Here is an 18,762-nt window from a genome sequence, read left to right on the forward strand (position 1 = left end):
GCAATAAAGGATAGACTGATAAATAAAGTGCATACAGGCATGTAATTCAGCTATGTCAGCTGGGCGGTAATTCATACACTGTATACATGATGTAATGATCTAGTAATACAGTAACACGGGAAGTTCCCAAGTGGAGAAAGAAGCCAAAAACTGAGGCAAGATGGATTGCTGGGTCACATGTGGGAGCCAGAAAGCTTCTAACAGATATAGAAAGGAAATGTGAAGTGAACAATGAGTTCTCTTAATCTCTCTCTCTCTCTCTCTATATATATATATATATATATAGCCACCTCTCTCTCTATATACGTATGTATGTGTATGTGTGTGTATATATGTATATTACACATACACACATACACACACATACTTAAAGTGAACATGTATATGTTAGGAATGGTGGGAGTTGCCGTCCAAAACACCTGGAGGGCAGAGGTGGGCCCAGGCCTGCTCTGGACACATCTTGTCTTTTATTATTATTATTATTATTATTATTATTATTATTATTATTATGCTATTATTATTATTATTATTATTATTATTATGTTGCTGTTGTTGTTGTTACTGGCTGTTAGATCTCTATCATACTCTTCACTGACTGTAAGGCAGGCCTGGGCCAACTTGGGCCCTCCAGGTGTTTTGGACTACAACTCCCACCATTCCTAACAGCCTACCGGCTCTGGAGACATCTTGTCTTTGGATTATTATTACTATTATTACTATTATTATGCTATTATTATTATTATGTCGCTGTTGCTGGGAGTTGTAGTCCAAAACACCTGGAGGGCCCAAGTTAGCCCAGGCCTGCTCTGGAGACATCTTGTCTTTGGATTATTATTATTATTATTATTACTATTATTATGCTACTATTATTATTATTATGTTGCTGTTGCTGTTGTTACCGGCTGGTAGCTCTCTCTGTTATAGTCTTCAGCGACTCTAAGGCAGGCCTGGGCCCACTCGGGCCCTCCCTCCATCCGGGTGTTTGAGTCCCAACTCCCACAACTGAGGGCGGGCGGGAGACCTGAGGCAGGCCCAGGCCGGGCTCACTCACCCGGAGGTCCCGCTCGGAGCGGTGCAGGCCGAGGCGCTGGAGGCCGACGGCGAGGTCGTGGACGCAGAGGGCTCCGTCGCGGTTGACGTCGAGCTGGAGGAAGAGGGCCCGGTGGCGCCGCTCGGGCTCCGGCGGAGGCGGGGACGAAGGAGGCGGGCCCTCGGAGGGCGCCGCGCCGCCGCAGTGGCAGAGGACGCCGCTGACCACCGGGGAAGCCAGGGACCGCCGCGCGCCGCCAGGCATGCCCGCGCCCAACGCAGCTCCTCGCCTCAGGCGCCGGCAAAGGCCGCCGGCCGCGTCACCACAGACGGACCCCGAGCGCTGATTGGCCCGCCTTCCGCCGCGCTCTGCGCCCATTGGCCGAGCCGCCTCCCCGTCCCGCCCCCGCGCCCAATGGGAAGACGGAATACTCGAGACTGGCGTCCGCTTCTAAACCAATCAGAAGGAAAAGGGGTGCACGTGCGCAAAAGTGATCCGGAAGGAGGGAGGCTCGTGGTGACGTCACAGCCTGACCCATTTATGTATGTATGTATTTATTTACTACATTTATTTACTATTTATTTATTGACTACATTTATATCCCGCTCTTCTCACCCCAGAGGGGACTCAGAGCGGCTTACAAATCAAATGCACATACAAAATATATTATTGGCATAGCACAATATAAGCATTAAATCACTATATTGTACTAAATCATTATATGGTAATATTATTAGTAATAAAGTAGAGTCTCACTCATCCAAGCTAAACGGGCCGGCAGAAGCTTGGATAAGGGAATATCTTGGATAACAAGGAGGGATTAAGGAAAAGCCTATTAAACATCAAATTAAGTTATGATTTTACAAATTAAGCACCAAAACATCATGTTATACAACAAATATGACAGAAAAAGTAGTTCAATATGTAGTAATGCTACATAGTAATTACTGTATTTACGAATTTAGCACCAAAATATCACGATATATTGAAAACATTGACTACAAAAATGGCTTGGATAAGCGAGGCTTGGATAAGTGAGACTCTACTGTATTTACGAATTTAGCACCAAAATATCACGATGTTTTGAAAACATTGACTACAAAAATGGCTTGGATAATCCAGAACGTTGGATAAGCGAGTGTTGGATAAGTGAGACTCTACTGTATTAATAATAATAATAATTGGGATCTGCACGCATCATCCGAAAATACATCACACAGTCCTAGACACTTGAGAAGTGTTCGACTTGTGATTTTGTGGTACGAAATCCAGCATATACATCTTGTTTGCTGCGTCATAATAATATAATAATTGTATTATATATTATTATAATTAATATGATTAATACTTTAGTAACAGTAAGAATAATAATAGGGTTATTGTGTGTTTTACAGGCCGCCCAGAACGGGCAGGACAGCAAGGATGGTTATGCCGCGAAATGAACCCCATGCGCTGACTAATTCCAGCCAAGCCAAGGAAGAAAATATTCTGTATTTTATTTTAACAAGTACAGAATTGTTGACATTATTTGGTATCGCCTCCGCCGGACACCTGTAACCAACTCGGAACCCAAACCGGGCTTTAATTACAAATAAAAGTAAACAAACCGCAAGGCAAGAGCACTCGCATCAAAGAAAATGTCATTTCCTTTTCTTAATTGGCCATTCCTTCTGAGAATGACATCCATAGGGTGGAAAGCATCTCAGATCATCCACTAAACAACGGTTCTAATGCTGCACGTCTAAAACCCTGCCCCTTGTTGTTGCCATGATCAGATCCATATTGCATTGCCAGACAATAGGGTGCTGGGCAAGCTCCCTTCCCAAACCCGAGCCCCCCAGACGTCATGTTCAGTTTCATCCCAGAGCAGCTGTAGGGCACGGAGATGCATGTCCCAGGTTCCATTGCAATGCAAGAATCTTCATTTCTTGACTGCAGATAGTGCTACTGATATATAATAATTATTATTATATTCACTTCTTGCCTGCAGGTTCTTTGGTGAGAACGCAAGCTGCCCAACCCAGCAAGGCTTTTGAGATTTTTGTAGCGCGCACTTGAGCGCAGAGTTCAGGTATCGGTGGGTCGTAGGCCACGTGAAAAGGGCGTCTTCCCACACGTTCCTGCAAGAAAGGAAGAGAAACAGATCAAGTTTGATCACTTATGATGTGGAACTGAAAAATATGGATTTTTAGACATATATTTTATGTCTTGTATTTTTATATGTATTTTTATCCTTTACAATTTTATCTTGTAAATTGCCTAGAGCATCATGGATGGAGGGCGATTAATAAGTAATTTAAATGATGATGATGATGATATTGTATGCACATAAGAAGCAGTGAAATGTAGAAAAATCAGACTCTCTCTGTGTTAGATTTTAGGGATGCACAAGCTGACAGGACAGGGGGGAGAAGGGGGGCCAGTTATCTAAACATTCCAGTGTGAATTGGTTCCTAGTACAGCTAAATGGAAGGAGAGCAGACAGGTCAAAGTAGGCCTCTTGATGGCTTTCTTTTGGTGTCTGTAGCTTGCTACACGCTTTTAAGAGTACTTAAGATAGGAAAATGCTGATTGTGCATATTTATGCCCATGTATGTAAGCATGTGAAGTGACGTACTAATGACGAGATGTATGTAAAAGCATGTTCTTTGTCTGAAAATGTATAAAAGGCGAGTCCACACCTTGATCTATCTGCCCATTTTATAATAGCCCCATTCTCAAGGTGTTGCCAATCTTATATTGCATTTTGTCCATTTCAACTGTGAAATTACCTTCCCCATTTCGGCACATTCTGCACTTTGCCTGGGTTCAATGAATTAGTCTCCTGTGTTAATATTGTATGTTTTATGTCGATTTTAACTATTGTTTTTACTGTAATTGATGTTTTTATTGGATAATTGTTTTATTGCTGTGTTTTGATATTTGATTGTTTTATCGGGCAAGGCCCCATGTAAGCCGCCCCGAGTCCCTTCGGGGAGATGGGGCGGGGTATAAAAATAAAGTTATTATTATTATTATTATTATTATTGATCGTCTCGCTGGAAAGCTTTTTAGAAGCGATTCCACTACCAGGGACTCAGCTGAAATAATAAACCGGACTCTTTGGCCTCTCAAAAGGATCTCTCTTTGCGTTATCTCTCCCTTCATCTACAACAGTTATACCTTACAAAGATTACTAGATATGGTGGAGAATGAGTAGCCCTTCCCATAGGTTATTATACTGAACTCCCACCGCAAATGGGGAGGAGCGATGGGAGCTTGAATCCGACTGAGCTGCAACACAGAGGCTTTGTGATCAAATGTCCTTCAGTTCATGTCACTTGTGGATCAAAGCACATGAGCGCATTCTGAAGCCATGGTTGGCAAAATGAAACCGGCCGAGGAGAGTCAGGGAAAAGATTAATCTTTCTGAAGCAGCTCTTGGAAACCTCTATGTTTACTATAAAGCTGCAAAAAGAAAAAAAATGCTGAAATTGACACTTCCATCCTGGGTTTGTTTATAATAAATAATAATAATAATTTTTGGACAAATGGATCTAATTTACATATGTTTTAAATGTTATAATGTACTAGCTGTGCCCGGCCACGCGTTGCTGTGGCTTAGTCTGGTGGTGTTGGTCAGTCTACATTAGGTTGTATTGATGTTGTGACCTCCACCCTTCTTTATACTCACATTAGTAGTAGTATTTGAAGTCTGTTACCTTCTTCAATTTTTGTGTTGATTGATAATTGCTTGAGATCCCTGTTGTCTTTGGTTTGTTGTTAATTGTAATGTCTGATTCTGCTGAGTGCGGTTTATATTTTTATTGTAGTACAATAGTCATTTTTTTTGTTTCGCCTGTGTAGGTGTTTATTGTTGTTGTTGTAGTGGTCATGAAGGTTGGATAAGTTAGAGGCTACTGTATTGTTTTTTGGAGGCCCAGTGTAGCACTGACTGGCCTCTCAGCCTCAGTGCCTGGCTGTTTCTTGCCTGTGATGGTGTTGATTCTTATTGTTGTTGTTTTTGTCATTGTTATTATTGTAATTGTTTTTTTTGGAGGCCAAGTGTGAATGTAGGGATTGGGGAGGAGGATGAGTTGTGTTGTCAAATTTTGTATTTGTTATAGTCACAATGCGTTGTTGTGAGTTTTGTGGGTCCGGATTGTGTTTTTGTGGTGTGGTTGTGTTGTTACAACTGAGAGGCAAGGCTTTTGTGTTGTGTTGCCAAGTTTTGTATTTCTGGGGCGTTTAGTTGTGTTGTTATAGTAACGATGCATTGTTGTGAGTTTTGTGGGTCCGGATTGTGGTTTTGTGGTGTGGTTGTGTTGTTACAATTGGGAGGGAATGCTTTTGTGTTGTGTTGCCAAGTTTCGTATTTCTGGGGCGTTTAGTTGTGTTGTTATAGTCATGATGCGTTGTTGTGAGTTTTGTGGGTCCGGATTGTGGTTTTGTGTTGTGGTTGTGTTCTTACAACTGGGAGGCAAGGCTTTTGCGTTGTGTTGTCAAATTTTGTATTTCTGGGGCGTTTAATTGTGTTATAGTCACGATGCATTGTTGTGAGTTTTGTGGGTCCGGATTGTGGTTTTGTGGTGTAGTTGTGTTGTTACAACCGGGAGAAAAGGCTTTTGTGTTGTGTTGTCAAGTTTTATATTTCTGGGGCGTTTAGTTGTGTGCCAAGTTTCGTATTTCTGGGGCGTTTAGTTGTGTTGTTATAGTCACAATGCGTTGTTGTAAGTTTTATGGGTCCGGATTGTGGTTTTGTGGTGTGGTTGTGTTGTTACAACCTGGAGGGAAGGCTTTTGCATTGTGTTGCCAAGTTTCGTATTTCTGGGGCGTTTAGTTGTGTTGTTATAGTCACGATGCGTTGTTGTGAGTTTTGTGGGTCCTGTGTGGTTTTGTGGTGTGGTTGTGTTGTTACAACTGGGAGGCAAGGCTTTTGCATTGTGTTGCCAAGTTTTGTATTTCTGGGGTGTTTAGTTGTGTTGTTATCGCATGATGCGTTGTTGTGAGTTTTGTGGGTCTGGATTGTGGTTTTGTGGTGTGGTTGTGTTGTTGTAACCTGGAGGCAAGCCTTTTGCATTGTGTTGCCAAATTTCGTATTTCTGGGATGTTTAGTTTTGTTGTTATAGTCACTGCGCAAACAACTTTATCATTTTATATATATAGATTTTAATGATGTATTTTATAGTTTTATTTATTATTATTTATTTAATACATTTATATCCCGCCCTTCTCACCCTGAAGGGGACTCAGAGCGGCTTACAAATTAAATTTACATATAATATTATATTATTAGCATAGCACAATGCTGGCAATAAATTACCATATTGTACTATATCTATATACTGGAATATTATTAATAATATTACATGTAATATATAATTTATAATTAATATTATTATATTATTAGGGTTATATTATTAATATTTTAATTGATGATATTTATTTATTTATTTATTTTATTATTCTGTTCTTGGAATTAAATGTTGCCAACTGTTGTAAGCCGCCCTGAGTCCCTCCGGGTGAGAAGGGCGGGGTATAAATGCTGGAAATAAATAAAAAAATAATACGAAAACTGAAGCTGAAATCCAGTCTCTGACTAACACTGTCCGAATTTTTAGCACTGATATCAGCATGGAGCTTGGTTTGGACAAATGTTCAACAGTGGCATTGAAGAAGGGAAAAATCATTGAAAGTGAGGGCATAAATATGCCTAATGGCCAAACAATCAAGTGTCACCAGCCAGAGGCCTATAAGTTTCTGGGCATATTACAGCTAGACAACATCAAGCATGAACATGTGAAAACTGTGGTCAGCAAATACACACAAAGGGTCAGAAAAATTCTCAAAAGCAAGCTCAATGGAGGCAACACCATCAAGGCCATAATTGATACAAAATCCAGCCTATACTGTATTTAGATTTAGATCAGATGTTTACCAGTATTTGAACTCCGGTCTGTTGCAGTGGACGTCCACGGGTGCCTTCTCCTGCCTCTTGAGCCCTCTCAGGTTCCCGTGGTCTCTCCGTGCAGAGAGGTTGTTCTCTGTTGGGCTCCGTCGCTGGAGGATGAGGTTGGACTTGCGTCTCCTCCATCCGGATCCTCTTGGGGGCTCTGATTAATTTCAGTGGAGGTTTCTGACACGGCACTTTATCTAACCAGTTTTGCAACGCTCCGGCAGAATTTTGCCTCGCAGCTTTTTCTGTGGCCTGCATTGATGTGGTGGACGTCTCAGGGTTATCTATATCAAGGACCAGATGTTTCTGCTTCCCGGCCACTTTCCCGCCTCCTTTCTTAGCCTCTGGCCCTTTGTTCTTGCTTAAGTCTTCTGTACTGTCCTCCACTGTATTTCCAGACAAGAGCCCGCGAGAGGTGACGTCCACCAAGGAAGGACGGCCTAGAGAGAGAGAGAGAGCACACAGCGGTGTCAGAATATGAATTTCCTAGCAAAGACCTAGCAAAGTTTTTGTTTGGACGCATGCCCACCGAACAGAACACCAGAGCATGCAGGATCGGTAAATGTACGTACCATAGATTGTTGTACATGGAAATAATGGTAGTAACAAGAAATTCTTGATAGGATTCAGTTTGTCTGGTTATGCTGGTTTGTAATGACAACCACTGTACAGTCTATATATATAAAAGAGTGATGGCATCACGGCGACCCACAAAACAACACAACTACAGGCCCCCCAACCTCAAAATTTGACAACACAACCCATCCTCCACGCCTCTAGGTTGATACAACAAAAAGAAAAGAAAAATAAAGTCCTAATTAGAGAGAGAGGAATAATTGCTTTTATCCAATTGCTGCCAGTTAGAAGGCTAAGCTCCTCCAACTTGGTCTCCTAGCAACCCAATAAAAAATAATAAAAAACACTAAAAAATTAATACAATAAAATACTATAATAACAGAAAATAACTAAAAAGAATACAAGAAAATAATAAAATATAATAAATAAAAATATAACTTACAATAAAATTAATAAAAAATGCAAATAACATCAAATAAAAATTACACAACAATTTTTAACCAATACCACCACCACTTTGCCACAGCAACGCGTGGCCGGGCACAGCTAGTATATAATAAATGTTCATTTTTTTTGTTCAACAAAAATGCCTTGCCGCCCTATATGAGAGCCATGCGTGAGTTAGGGCCTTTTACCCTAGCACTGAAGACCTGGCTCATTACTAGAGCTTTTAATTTATGTTAATTTTATCAATATTTGTATGTATTTTTATCGTTTACAATTTTATCTTGTAAATCGCCTAGAGCATCGTGGATGGAGGGCGATTAATAAGTAATTAAATGATGATGATGATGAACAATACATGTGAATTCTTCTTCATGGAGAAATAAGACATCCCCTTAAAACAAGACCTAGTGCATCTTTGGGAGCAAAAATTAATATAAGACACTGTCTTATTTTTGGGGAAACACGGTACCTAGTTGCTCCACGTTGTCCTCCTGCGCTGCCTTCTGAGGTGCAGGGCTGCTCCCCTGTTCTTCTTCACTACTTTCAAACTCCCGAGCAGCCTGCAGGAAGTAGCCTGGTCCCAGCTTGAATGTCAGCTTTCCTCTGCTGGGTGGCTCCACCACCTTCTTCACAGCTGCAGGCAAAATGCCAGGAGAGAGTGATGCGGGGGAGGGCATAAAAAATTCTCTTCCTCCCACTCTGGACCTCATTTCACAGAGAGAGATAGGGATATATATCCCAATTAATACCTAGTTGCTCCTCCGCATTGTGCTTCTGGGTTGGCACCTTTCCTCTGCTGGGTGCCTCCGTCCCCTTCCTCACAGGCGCAGGCGAAGCGCTGGGAGAGACTTCTGCGGCGGCAGCACAAAACATAAGATCTTCCTCCCGGTCTGGACATCAGAGAGAGAGAGAGAGAGAGATATCCCAATTAAGGCCTTGACCCCAACTGACTTCGCCAACCCTTAAATGCAGGAGAAACGGCAAGAGAGAGTGATGCCGAGTCATAGAAAACGCATTCTCTCTTCCTCCCAATTGGGACTCTATTCCACAGAGAGAGACAGGGATATATATCATCATCATCATCATTTAATTACAGTAGAGTCTCACTTATCCAAGCCTCGCTTATCCAAGCCTCTGGATAATCCAAGCCATTTTTATAGTCAATGTTTTCAATATATCATGATATTTTGGTGCTAAAGTCATAAATACAGTAATTACAACATAACATTACTGCGTATTGAACTACTTTTTCTGTCAAATTTGTTGTATAACATGATGTTTTGGTGCTTAATTTGTAAAATCATAACCTAATTTGATGTTTAATAGGCTTTTCCTTAATCCCTCCTTATTATCCAAGATATTTGCTTATCCAAGCTTCTGCTGGCCCGTTTAGCTTGGATAAGTGAGACTGTACTGTACTTATTAATCACCCTCCATCCATGATGCTCTAGGCGTTTTACAAGATAAAATTGTAAAGGATAAAAATACATACATAAAATTAACATAGATTAAAAACTCTAGTAAAGAGCCAGGGTTATTTATTTCATGTCAAAAGCATTGTACAACAAATACATTTCAAATAATGGAAATAAAAAAGTAAAAAAAGAAATCACAAGCAACTAAATAGTTTTGGACCAAAAGCGGGCAACAGCAACCGCATTGTCTGTAGCTTTAAACAACTCCTCCTCCGTACATGAGGCAGGGTATGGTGGGCAAGCATACATATGCTGAGTTGTTTGTTCAGCTCCACAGACAGGGTAAAAGGCCCTAACTCATGCTTGGCTCTCATATAGGGCAGCAATATCCCAATATCCCAATAAAGGCCTCATTTCCAGCTGTCCTCCGCCACCAGTGCCTATTTTGAGGTTGGAAGACAGAGTGGGAGTACACAGTGGCCTCAGAATGTGGATTTCTTAGGGGCCGGCCACAGAGAATGCTGTCATTACCTTCTGGCCATGTGCAGGTCTTGTGTGCAGTGTTCGGCCCAAGAGGAATGGGGTCTTGCTCAGAACTACACTGCAATGTATGAGCATAAGACGTCAGGATGTCTCGGGTGCGGCGGCTGGTCGACGGAGCCTCGCCCTCAGCCGCTCTGGCCAGCGGCACTTGCCGTGCGTGCGGAAGGCCAGGTGAGGCACCGGATGTATCGCTAGAAGCCAAAGTCATTCCTGGAAAAATAAATAATAATAATAATAATAATAACAATAAAACTTCAGCTTTCTATCCCGCCACCATCTCCCCGAAGGGACTCGGGGCAGCTTACATGGAGCAGAGCCCAACGACATAATTTCACAAAATAAACAACAACATAAACACAATTCATAGTATTAAAAGATAAAAACAGCAATACAATATAAAAAAATTTCAATTATAATTACAGTAGTCTCTTGCTTATCCAACTTTCGCTTATCCAACGTTCTGGATTATCCAACACAGTCTGCCTTTTAGTAGTCAATGTTTTTGTAGTCTATATTTTCAATACATTACAATGTTTTGGTGCTAAATTCATAAATACAGTAATTACTACATAACATTACATGTAACATTACTAATAATATTGCAATATAGTCATATAGTACAATATAATATATAATGCTTATATGGTGCTTATATTGTGCTATACTAATAACATAATATATTGTATGTAAATATAACTTGTAAGCTGCCCTGAGTCCCCTTCGGGGTGAGAAGGGCAGGATATAAATGTCGCAAATAAATAATTAAATAAATACAATATAAAATTATATATATAATATAATATAATCACTATATATATATAATGATGCGACTCTCTCACCACTGGAAGTCGAAGCCCTTGCTGGAAAAATGCTCTGAGAGTTTCCCAAAGAGCCCTTCGGACGTCCAAGTTCCACATGGAACGAGGCCGCAGAGCTCTTGCCACGACCTTGAGCGCAACGTAATAATATAAGAATAACAACACAATATTACAATTGTATATTTATATTACATGTAACAATGTAATAATATTGCAATATAGTCATATAGTACAATATAATATATAATGCTTAAAGTAAAGGGTAAAGGTTTTCCCCTGACATTAAGTCCAGTCGTGTCTGACTCTGTGGGTTGGTGCTCATCTCCATTTCTAAGCCGAAGAGCCGGCGTTGTCCATAGACACCTCCAAGGTCATGTGGCCATTGGCATGACTGCATGGAACGCCGTCACCTTCCCGCCGGAGCGGTACCTATCATATACCTATATAATGCTTATATGGTGCTATACTGATAACATAATATAGTGTATGTATATACAACTTGTAAGCTGCCCTGAGTCCCCTTCGGGGTGAGAAGGGCAGGATATAAATGTCGCTAATAAATAATTAAATAAATACAATATAAAATTATAATAAAACATATAGAGTCTCACTTATCCAACACTTGCTTATCCAACGCATTTTTATAGTCAATGTTTTCAATATATTGTGATATTTTGGTGCTAAATTCATAAATACAGTAATTACTACATAGCATTACTGAGTATTGAACTACTTTTTCTGTCAAATTTGTTGTCTAACATGATGTTTTGGTGCTTCATTTGTAAAATCATAACCTAATTTGATGTTTAATAGGCTTTAAGGATAATGCCTCCTTATTATCCAACATATTCGCTTATCCAACGTTCTGCCGGCCCGTTTACGTTGGATAAGTGAGACTCTACTGTAATGCTTATATGGTGCTTATATTGTGCTATGCTGATAACATAATATATTGTATGTAAATATAACTTGTAAGCTGCCCTGAGTCCCCTCCGAGGTGAGAAGGGCAGGATTATAAATGTCGCAAATAAATAATTAAATAAATACAATATAAAATTATAATAAAACTATATATATATATACATATATATATATACAGTAGAGTCTCGCTTATCCAACGTTCTGGATTATCCAACGCATTTTTGGTGCTTCATTTTTGGTGCTTCATTTGTAAAATCATAACCTAATTTGATGTTTAATAGGCTTTAAGGATAATGCCTCCTTATTATCCAACATATTCGCTTATCCAACGTTCTGCCGGCCCGTTTACGTTGGATAAGTGAGACTCTACTGTATATATATTTTATATATATATATATATATATATATATATATATATATATAATTTGTGATGAGACTCACTCACCACTGGACGTCGAAGGCCTTGCTGGAGAAATGCCCCGAGGGTTTTCCGAGGGTCCACGTTGCTCACGGACGGAGGCCGCGGAGCCCCTTCCGCCCCCCTGGGCACCACTGGTGGTCCCGGAAGCCCCTCGAGGGTTCTGTGGAGGACACGGCTTGTGGAATGGTCCTTTCTTGGGCGGGCCGCATGCCAGGAACTTCGCCGGCACCGTAAAACTGATCCCGGCCGCCTTGTCTTGTCTGCGTGCCGCCTGCCATTGGGTTTCATCAGGATTTATACCTGGCTTCTCGAAGGGCCCGGATAAATTGAGGCACTGCGCGATGGTTTGTCTCAAAATGTCGAAGCTATCGTCGTTCACGTCATCCGGCATTTCGGAAACCAGGGTCCAGGGTCGCGCTGGGGCTGCCCGGAGGAGCTCGACGGCGACAGAAGCCACGAAGGTTCTCCTCAGGTTTCCCGCCTTTTTTCCAGGACGAATGGCCGCCAAAATGGCCGCCTTCCCTTGGTACGCATGCGCGTCCCGCTTCGCTCCTCACAGCCAATGAGAGAAAGGGACGAGGGAGAGAAAAGTGGGCGGGTCTAACGTTTGGGGAAGGCAGGGCAGATTCGCCATTGGCTGGGGGGGAAGGCCAATCGGCACGAGGTACGCCAATTAGGAGGCGGGGCTCCATTGTGATAGGCGAGTGCCGAAGAGGAAGGCTTGCCAGACGTGAACTCCACCCAATCCGAAACGGGAAGACGGGGCGGGGGGAGGATGACAACGCTCGGCGTTTGCTCGGCTTAGCCAATCCCAGCGCGGGCTTCCTTCCGACGAAGGGCTAGGAAGCGACGAATCGAGCCAATAGCGGAGGAAGGCGGGCCCCGGGTCCGCTGACAGGCAAGAGGCTGGCCCAATAAGAGGGCCGGGCCCAAGCAGGCCGATTCTGGAAGCCATTACGCCAGTGCCGCAAAGTGGAGGCCCGCTGTGGTGCTGGCGTCGCCGGGGAGGCGCGGTACGCAGTTTGCGTATCTTTCTCGGTCTGGAGGGGAGCGGGGGAAGGGGAGGGGCGGGGAGGGGCTGCCGCGTCCACCCTCATCTTCACAACACATAGAATCCTCCTCATCAAGGCCGGTCAAATTAGCCGGCGTTGTCCATGGACACCTCCTGGTCGTGTGGCCGGCATGGCCGCTACCTTCCCGCCAATAGGAGCAGTACCTATTCATCTACTCACCCTTTGCATGTTGACGAACTGCTAGGTTGGCAAAAGCTGGGGCTAACAGCAGGAGCTCACCCCGCTCCCCGCACTGGAACCGCCGGCCTTTCGGTCAGGCAGCTCAGAGATATATACATAATAATAATTGAAATTCTGTGCTGATGCTTTTATGCCAAGCTGCTTTGAGTCCCCTTTGAGAGAAATAAAGCGGGTTGTAAGTAAATATTATACATACACATATATATAAAATACACTGTAATACTAATAATGGAAATGTAATAATGTTTATTATTATTATTAAATAAACATAATAGTAATAATACTTGAGTCCCCTTTGGGAGACATAAGGCTGGGTATAAATAATTATTATACACACACACACACATGCATACATATAAAGCTGGGGGAAATATATATTATAATAATAGCAATTATTAATAATAATATTTTAATAATTGTATTATATATTATTATAAGAATTAATATTAATAATAGGGTGGCTGTGTGCTTTCTGGGCTGTCTGGCCATGTTCCAGAAGCATTCTCTCCTGACGTTTTGCCCACATCTACTGCAGGCATCCTCAGAGGTTGTGATAATATTATTATTATTAATATAGTACTATAATTATGCTGTTATTTATATTATTATTGATTATTATTAATAATATATTTATTATTATTATATTAGTAACATTGATATATTAATTATATATTACATTATTATTATTATTATTTAAATTGTGTGTGGATGCTTTTATGTTAAGCTGCTTTGAGTCCCCTTCGGGAGAGATAAAGCGGGGTATAAATAAATATAATAGTAATAATAATAATAATATAATGTAATAATAATAAGAATAATGTAAATTGTGTGCAAATGCTTTTATGTCAAGCCGCTTTGAGTCCCCTTCAGGAGAGATAAAGCGGGGTATAAATAAATTTAATAATATTATAGTAATAATAATAATGATGATGATGATGATGTAAATTGTGTGTGGATGCTTTTATGTCAAGCCGCTTTGAGTCCCCTTTGGGAGAGATAAAGTGGGGTGTGAATAAATATAATAATAATGATAATAATAATAATAATATAATGTAATAATGGGGTAGTTGTATGTTTTCCGGGCTGTATGGCCATGTTCTAGAAGTATTCTCTCCTGACGTTTCGCCCACATCTATGGCAGGCATCCTCAGAGGTTGTGAGGTAATGTAATGTAATAATAATAAGAAGAAGAATAATGTAAATTGTGTGCGGATGATTTTATGTCAAGCCGCTTTGAGTCCCCTTCGGGAGAGATAAAGCGGGGTATAAAAAAATTTAATAATAATATAATAAAATTGTAATAATAATAATAATAATAATAAGAATAATGTAAATTGTGTGCTGATGATTTTATGTCTCCCTTTGGGAGAGATAAAGCGGGGTATAAATAAATTTAATAATAATATAATAATAATGTAATAATAATAATAAGAAGAAGAATGTAAATTGTGTGCGGATGATTTTATGTCTCCCTTCGGGAGAGATAAAGCGGGGTATAAATAAATTTAATAATAATATAATAACAATGTAATAATAATAATAAGAAGAAGAATGTAAATTGTGTGCGGATGATTTTATGTCTCCCTTCGGGACAGATAACGCGGGGTATAAATAAATTTAATAATAATATAATAATAATGTAATAATAATAAGAAGAAGAAGAATGTAAATTGTGTGCGGATGATTTTATGTCTCCCTTCGGGAGAGATAAAATGGGGTATAAATAAATTTAATAATAATATAATAATAATGTAATAATAATAATAAGAAGAAGAATGTAAATTGTGTGCGGATGATTTTATGTCTCCCTTCGGTAGAGATAAAGCGGGGTATAAATAAATTTAATAATAATATAATAACAATGTAATAATAATAATAAGAAGAAGAAGAATGTAAATTGTGTGCTGATGATTTTATGTCTCCCTTCGGGAGAGATAAAGTGGGGTATAAATAAATTTAATAATAATATAATAATAATGTAATAATAATAATAAGAAGAAGAATGTAAATTGTGTGCTGATGATTTTATGTCTCCCTTCGGTAGAGATAAAGCGGGGTATAAATAAATTTAATAATAATATAATAACAATGTAATAATAATAATAATAATAAGAAGAATGTAAATTGTGTGCTGATGATTTTATGTCTCCCTTCGGTAGAGATAAAGTGGGGTATAAATAAATTTAATAATAATATAATAGCAATGTAATATTAATAATAAGAAGAAGAAGAATGTAAATTGTGTGCTGATGATTTTATGTCTCCCTTCGGGAGAGATAACACGGGGTATAAATAAATTTAATAATAATAATGTAATAATAATAATAATGTAAATTGTGTGCGGATGCTTTTATGTCAAGCCGCTTTGAGTCCCCTTCGGGAGAGATAAAGCGGGGTATAAATAATTTTAATCATGATGTCAATTGTGTGTCCCTTTCCGCAGGCGCTGCCTGCCTGGTGCCCGTCCCATGGCGCTGCCGTGCCCCCCCCCGGGAGGGGCTCCTCCTCCGCCGCCGGCCAAGAAGCGGAAGATGAACTTCTCGGAGCGGGAGGTGGAGATCATCGTGGAGGAGCTGGAGCGCGGGAAGCACCTGCTGGTCAACCACTTCAACGCGGGCGTGCCCCTGGCCGCCAAGGCCGCCGCCTGGCACCACATCCTGCGCCGCGTCAACGCCGTGGCCACCTGCCGCCGGGAGCTGCCCGAGGTCAAGAAGAAGTGGTCCGACCTCAAGACCGAGGTGCGCCGCAAGGTGGCCCAGGTGCGCGCGGCCGTGGAGGGGGCCGGGGCCGAGGAGGGGCCCGGCACGGCGGAGGAGGAGGAGGAGGAGGGCGGCCCCGGAGGCGGCAACGCCGGCAGCGCCACCGCCCCCGTCATCCTCACCTCCATGCAGCAGCGCATCTGCAACCTCCTGGGAGAGGCCACCATCATCAGCCTCCCCGCCGCGGACTGCGCCGGCCCCGACGGGACCGAGATCCCCATCACGGCCGCCGCCACCACCGTCACCCTGACGCAGAGTAAGTCCACCGCCTTAACCCTGGGCACGGCAGCCTTCCTATAATAATAACAACAACAATACATAAAATACTACTACTAATAGTATACTAATAATAATAATAATAATATAATAAAATAGGGATTCAGGGTGGCTTACATGGGAATAATAATAATGTAATACAATACTACTACTACTAATAATAATATAATAATAATAAAATATAAGAATAATATAATAATAAAATAGGGACTCGGGGTGGCTTACATGGGAATAATAATAATAATGTAATACAATACTACTTCTACTAATAATAATATAATAATAATAAAATATAAGAATAATATAATAATAAAATAGGGACTCGGGGTGGCTTACATGGGAATAATAATAATAATGTAATACAATACTACTACTACTACTACTAATAATAATAATATAATAATAATAAAATATAATAATAATAATAATAATAATATACTAAAATAGGGATTCAGGGTGGTTTACATGGGAATAACAATAATGTAATACAATACTAATAATAATATAATAATAATAGTAATAAAATATAATAATATAATAATAAAATAGGGACTCGGGGTGGCTTACATGGGGATAATAATAGTAATATAATAATTATATAATAATAAAATAGGGACTCGGGGTGACTTACATAATAATAATAATAATAATAATAATAATATACTACTAATAATAACAATAATAATAATATAATACTACTAATAATAATAACTTCATTTTTATACTGCATCTCCATCTCCCTGAAGGGACTCGGGTGGTTTGCATAATAATAATAATAATAATAATAATAATAATAATAATAATAATAATAATAATAATGATAACTTAATGTTTCCATCCCACCTCCATTTCCCCAGAGGGACTTGGGGTGGTTTACATACTAATAATAATAACAATAACAACAACAACAACTTAATTTTTCCATCCCATCTCCATCTCCCCAGAGGGACTTGGGATGGTTTACATAATAATAATAATAATTATAATGATGATGATAACTTAATTTTTCTATCCCGCCTCCATTTCCCTGAAGGGACTCGGGTGTTTTGCATAATAATAATGATAACTTAATTTTTCCATCCCACCTCCATCTCCCCAGAGGGACTCGGGATGGTTTACATAATAATGATGATGATGATGATGATAACTTAATTTTTCCACCCCACCTCCATCTCCCCGAAGGGGGTGGTTTACATAATAATAATAATAATAATAATAATAATAATAATAATAATAATGATAACTTAATGTTTTCATCCCACCTCCATCTGCCCAGAGGGACTCGGGATGGTTTACATAATGATGATGATGATGATGATGATGATGGTGACTTAATTTTTCCACCCCGCCTGCATCTCCCCGGGGGCACTCGGGGTGCCCAGGCCAGGGAGTGCCCTTTGTGTCTGTTTCCCCCCCGCAGTCCCGGCGGAGACCACGTTCCACAGCCTGGAGGAGGGCGTGGTGGAGTTCTGCACGGCGGAGGCCCCGGCCACGGTGACGGTGGCGTCGGAGGCCCCGCTGGAGATGGCGTCCCCGCTGCCGGTGCCGCCGGGGGAGCCGTGCGCGAAGCCGCAGGAGCTGAAGAGCCGCATCGCCCTGAACTCGGCCAAGCTGCTGCAGGAGCAGCGCGTGACCAACCTGCACGTGCGGGAGATCGCGCAGCACCTGGAGCAGCAGAACGACCTGCTGCAGGTGATCCGGCGCTCGCAGGAGGTGCAGGCGTGCGCCCAGGAGCGCCAGGCCCAGGCCATGGAGGGCGCCCAGGCCGCACTGACCGCCCTCGTCCAGCTCCTGCGACCCGTCCTCAGGGACGTCCGGCGCTTCCTCCAGGGCCACTCGCCCGCCGGACAGGGACCCGGACCGGGACCGGCACAGAACGGGCAGGGCGCCGAGGACGGGTACGCCGCGAAATGAGCCAAGGAAGAAGATAATATTCTCTCTTTTATTTTAATTGTTGACCTTGTTTGGTATCGCCTCCACTGGACCCCTGTAACCCACTCGGAACCTAAACCGGGCTTTGAAAATAAAAGTAAACAAACTGCAGGGCCAGAGCGCTCACCTAGGAGAAAACACCTTTCCTTTTCTTAATTTGCTGTTCCTTAGGATGACATACATAGGATCGAAAGCATCTCAGACCATCCGCTAAACAACTGTCCAAATGCTGCACGTCTAAAACCCTGCCCCTTGTTGTTGCCATGATCAGATCTACATTGCATTGCCAGACCATAGGGTGCTGGGCAAGAACCCTCCCCAAACCCGAGCCCCCCAGACACCACACTCAGTTTCATCCTAGAGCAGCTGTAGGGTACGAGGATGCAAGCCCCAGGTTCCATCGCAATGCAAGCATCTTCACTTCTGGCACATCTGC

At 41.4% G+C, this 18,762-nt stretch overlaps 3 protein-coding genes and 1 long non-coding RNA gene across 9 annotated transcripts in view; 2 read left to right on the forward strand and 2 right to left on the reverse strand.

Moving 5' to 3' along the window:
- Positions 1-1,408, reverse strand: part of slc25a25 (solute carrier family 25 member 25) — a 42,887-nt gene extending 41,479 nt beyond the window's left edge. For both annotated transcript variants that reach the window (XM_062960167.1, XM_062960166.1), the window contains exon 1: positions 1,052-1,408. In XM_062960167.1, the coding sequence (XP_062816237.1) occupies positions 1,052-1,408 (357 nt within the window). The remainder of the gene's footprint in view (positions 1-1,051) is intronic.
- Positions 1,409-1,432: 24 nt separating this feature from the next.
- On the forward strand, positions 1,433-4,050 carry LOC134293225 (uncharacterized). The gene is made up of 2 exons (XR_010000241.1): positions 1,433-1,576; positions 2,425-4,050. It is a non-coding gene; the product is annotated as an uncharacterized LOC134293225 (long non-coding RNA).
- Positions 2,510-12,683, reverse strand: LOC103282592 (uncharacterized). 3 transcript variants are annotated; one of them, XM_008125318.2, is made up of 7 exons: positions 12,131-12,680; positions 10,786-10,893; positions 9,935-10,156; positions 8,738-8,878; positions 8,458-8,622; positions 6,948-7,405; positions 2,510-3,150 (listed from the first exon to the last, which is right to left on the reverse strand). In XM_008125318.2, exons 1-7 carry the CDS (start codon positions 12,495-12,497, stop codon positions 3,004-3,006), a joined length of 1,608 nt encoding a protein of 535 aa, XP_008123525.2. In that variant the 5' UTR covers positions 12,498-12,680; the 3' UTR covers positions 2,510-3,003. The 3 variants fall into 3 exon arrangements, with proteins under 3 accessions (XP_008123525.2, XP_016854819.2, XP_016854820.2); XM_016999330.2 differs by lacking the exon at positions 10,786-10,893 and having other exon boundaries at positions 12,131-12,679; XM_016999331.2 differs by lacking the exons at positions 8,458-8,622; positions 8,738-8,878 and having other exon boundaries at positions 12,131-12,683.
- Positions 12,684-12,955: 272 nt separating this feature from the next.
- Positions 12,956-18,437, forward strand: naif1 (nuclear apoptosis inducing factor 1). Of its 3 annotated transcripts, none has more exons than XM_062960178.1 (3): positions 12,956-13,119; positions 15,803-16,374; positions 17,815-18,437. In XM_062960178.1, exons 2-3 carry the CDS (start codon positions 15,828-15,830, stop codon positions 18,306-18,308), a joined length of 1,041 nt encoding a protein of 346 aa, XP_062816248.1. In that variant the 5' UTR covers positions 12,956-13,119; positions 15,803-15,827; the 3' UTR covers positions 18,309-18,437. The 3 variants fall into 3 exon arrangements, with proteins under 3 accessions (XP_062816248.1, XP_062816250.1, XP_062816249.1); XM_062960180.1 differs by lacking the exon at positions 12,956-13,119 and adding an exon at positions 13,197-13,318; XM_062960179.1 differs by lacking the exon at positions 12,956-13,119 and adding an exon at positions 13,328-13,534.
- The last annotated feature ends 325 nt before the right edge of the window (positions 18,438-18,762 follow it).

This window comes from Anolis carolinensis, unplaced genomic scaffold (assembly GCF_035594765.1).
Source record: "Anolis carolinensis isolate JA03-04 unplaced genomic scaffold, rAnoCar3.1.pri scaffold_7, whole genome shotgun sequence".
NCBI classification, from domain to species: Eukaryota; Metazoa; Chordata; class Lepidosauria; order Squamata; family Dactyloidae; genus Anolis; species Anolis carolinensis.

What these genes read in the sequence shown, in the direction of transcription:
- LOC103282592 (XM_008125318.2), bottom strand. Translation starts at nt 12,497, where the DNA reads ATGCCGGATGACGTGAACGACGATAGCTTCGACATTTTGAGACAAACC. An exon ending in GACCTGCACATGGCCAGAAG is followed by an intron (nt 8,879 to 9,934) that starts GTAATGACAGCA and finishes TCTGATGTCCAG; the next exon opens with ACCGGGAGGAAGATCTTATG. An exon ending in GGACAACGTGGAGCAACTAG is followed by an intron (nt 7,406 to 8,457) that starts GTACCGTGTTTC and finishes CTCTCTCTCTAG; the next exon opens with GCCGTCCTTCCTTGGTGGAC.
- naif1 (XM_062960178.1), top strand. Translation starts at nt 15,828, where the DNA reads ATGGCGCTGCCGTGCCCCCCCCCGGGAGGGGCTCCTCCTCCGCCGCCG. An exon ending in CACCGTCACCCTGACGCAGA is followed by an intron (nt 16,375 to 17,814) that starts GTAAGTCCACCG and finishes TCCCCCCCGCAG; the next exon opens with TCCCGGCGGAGACCACGTTC.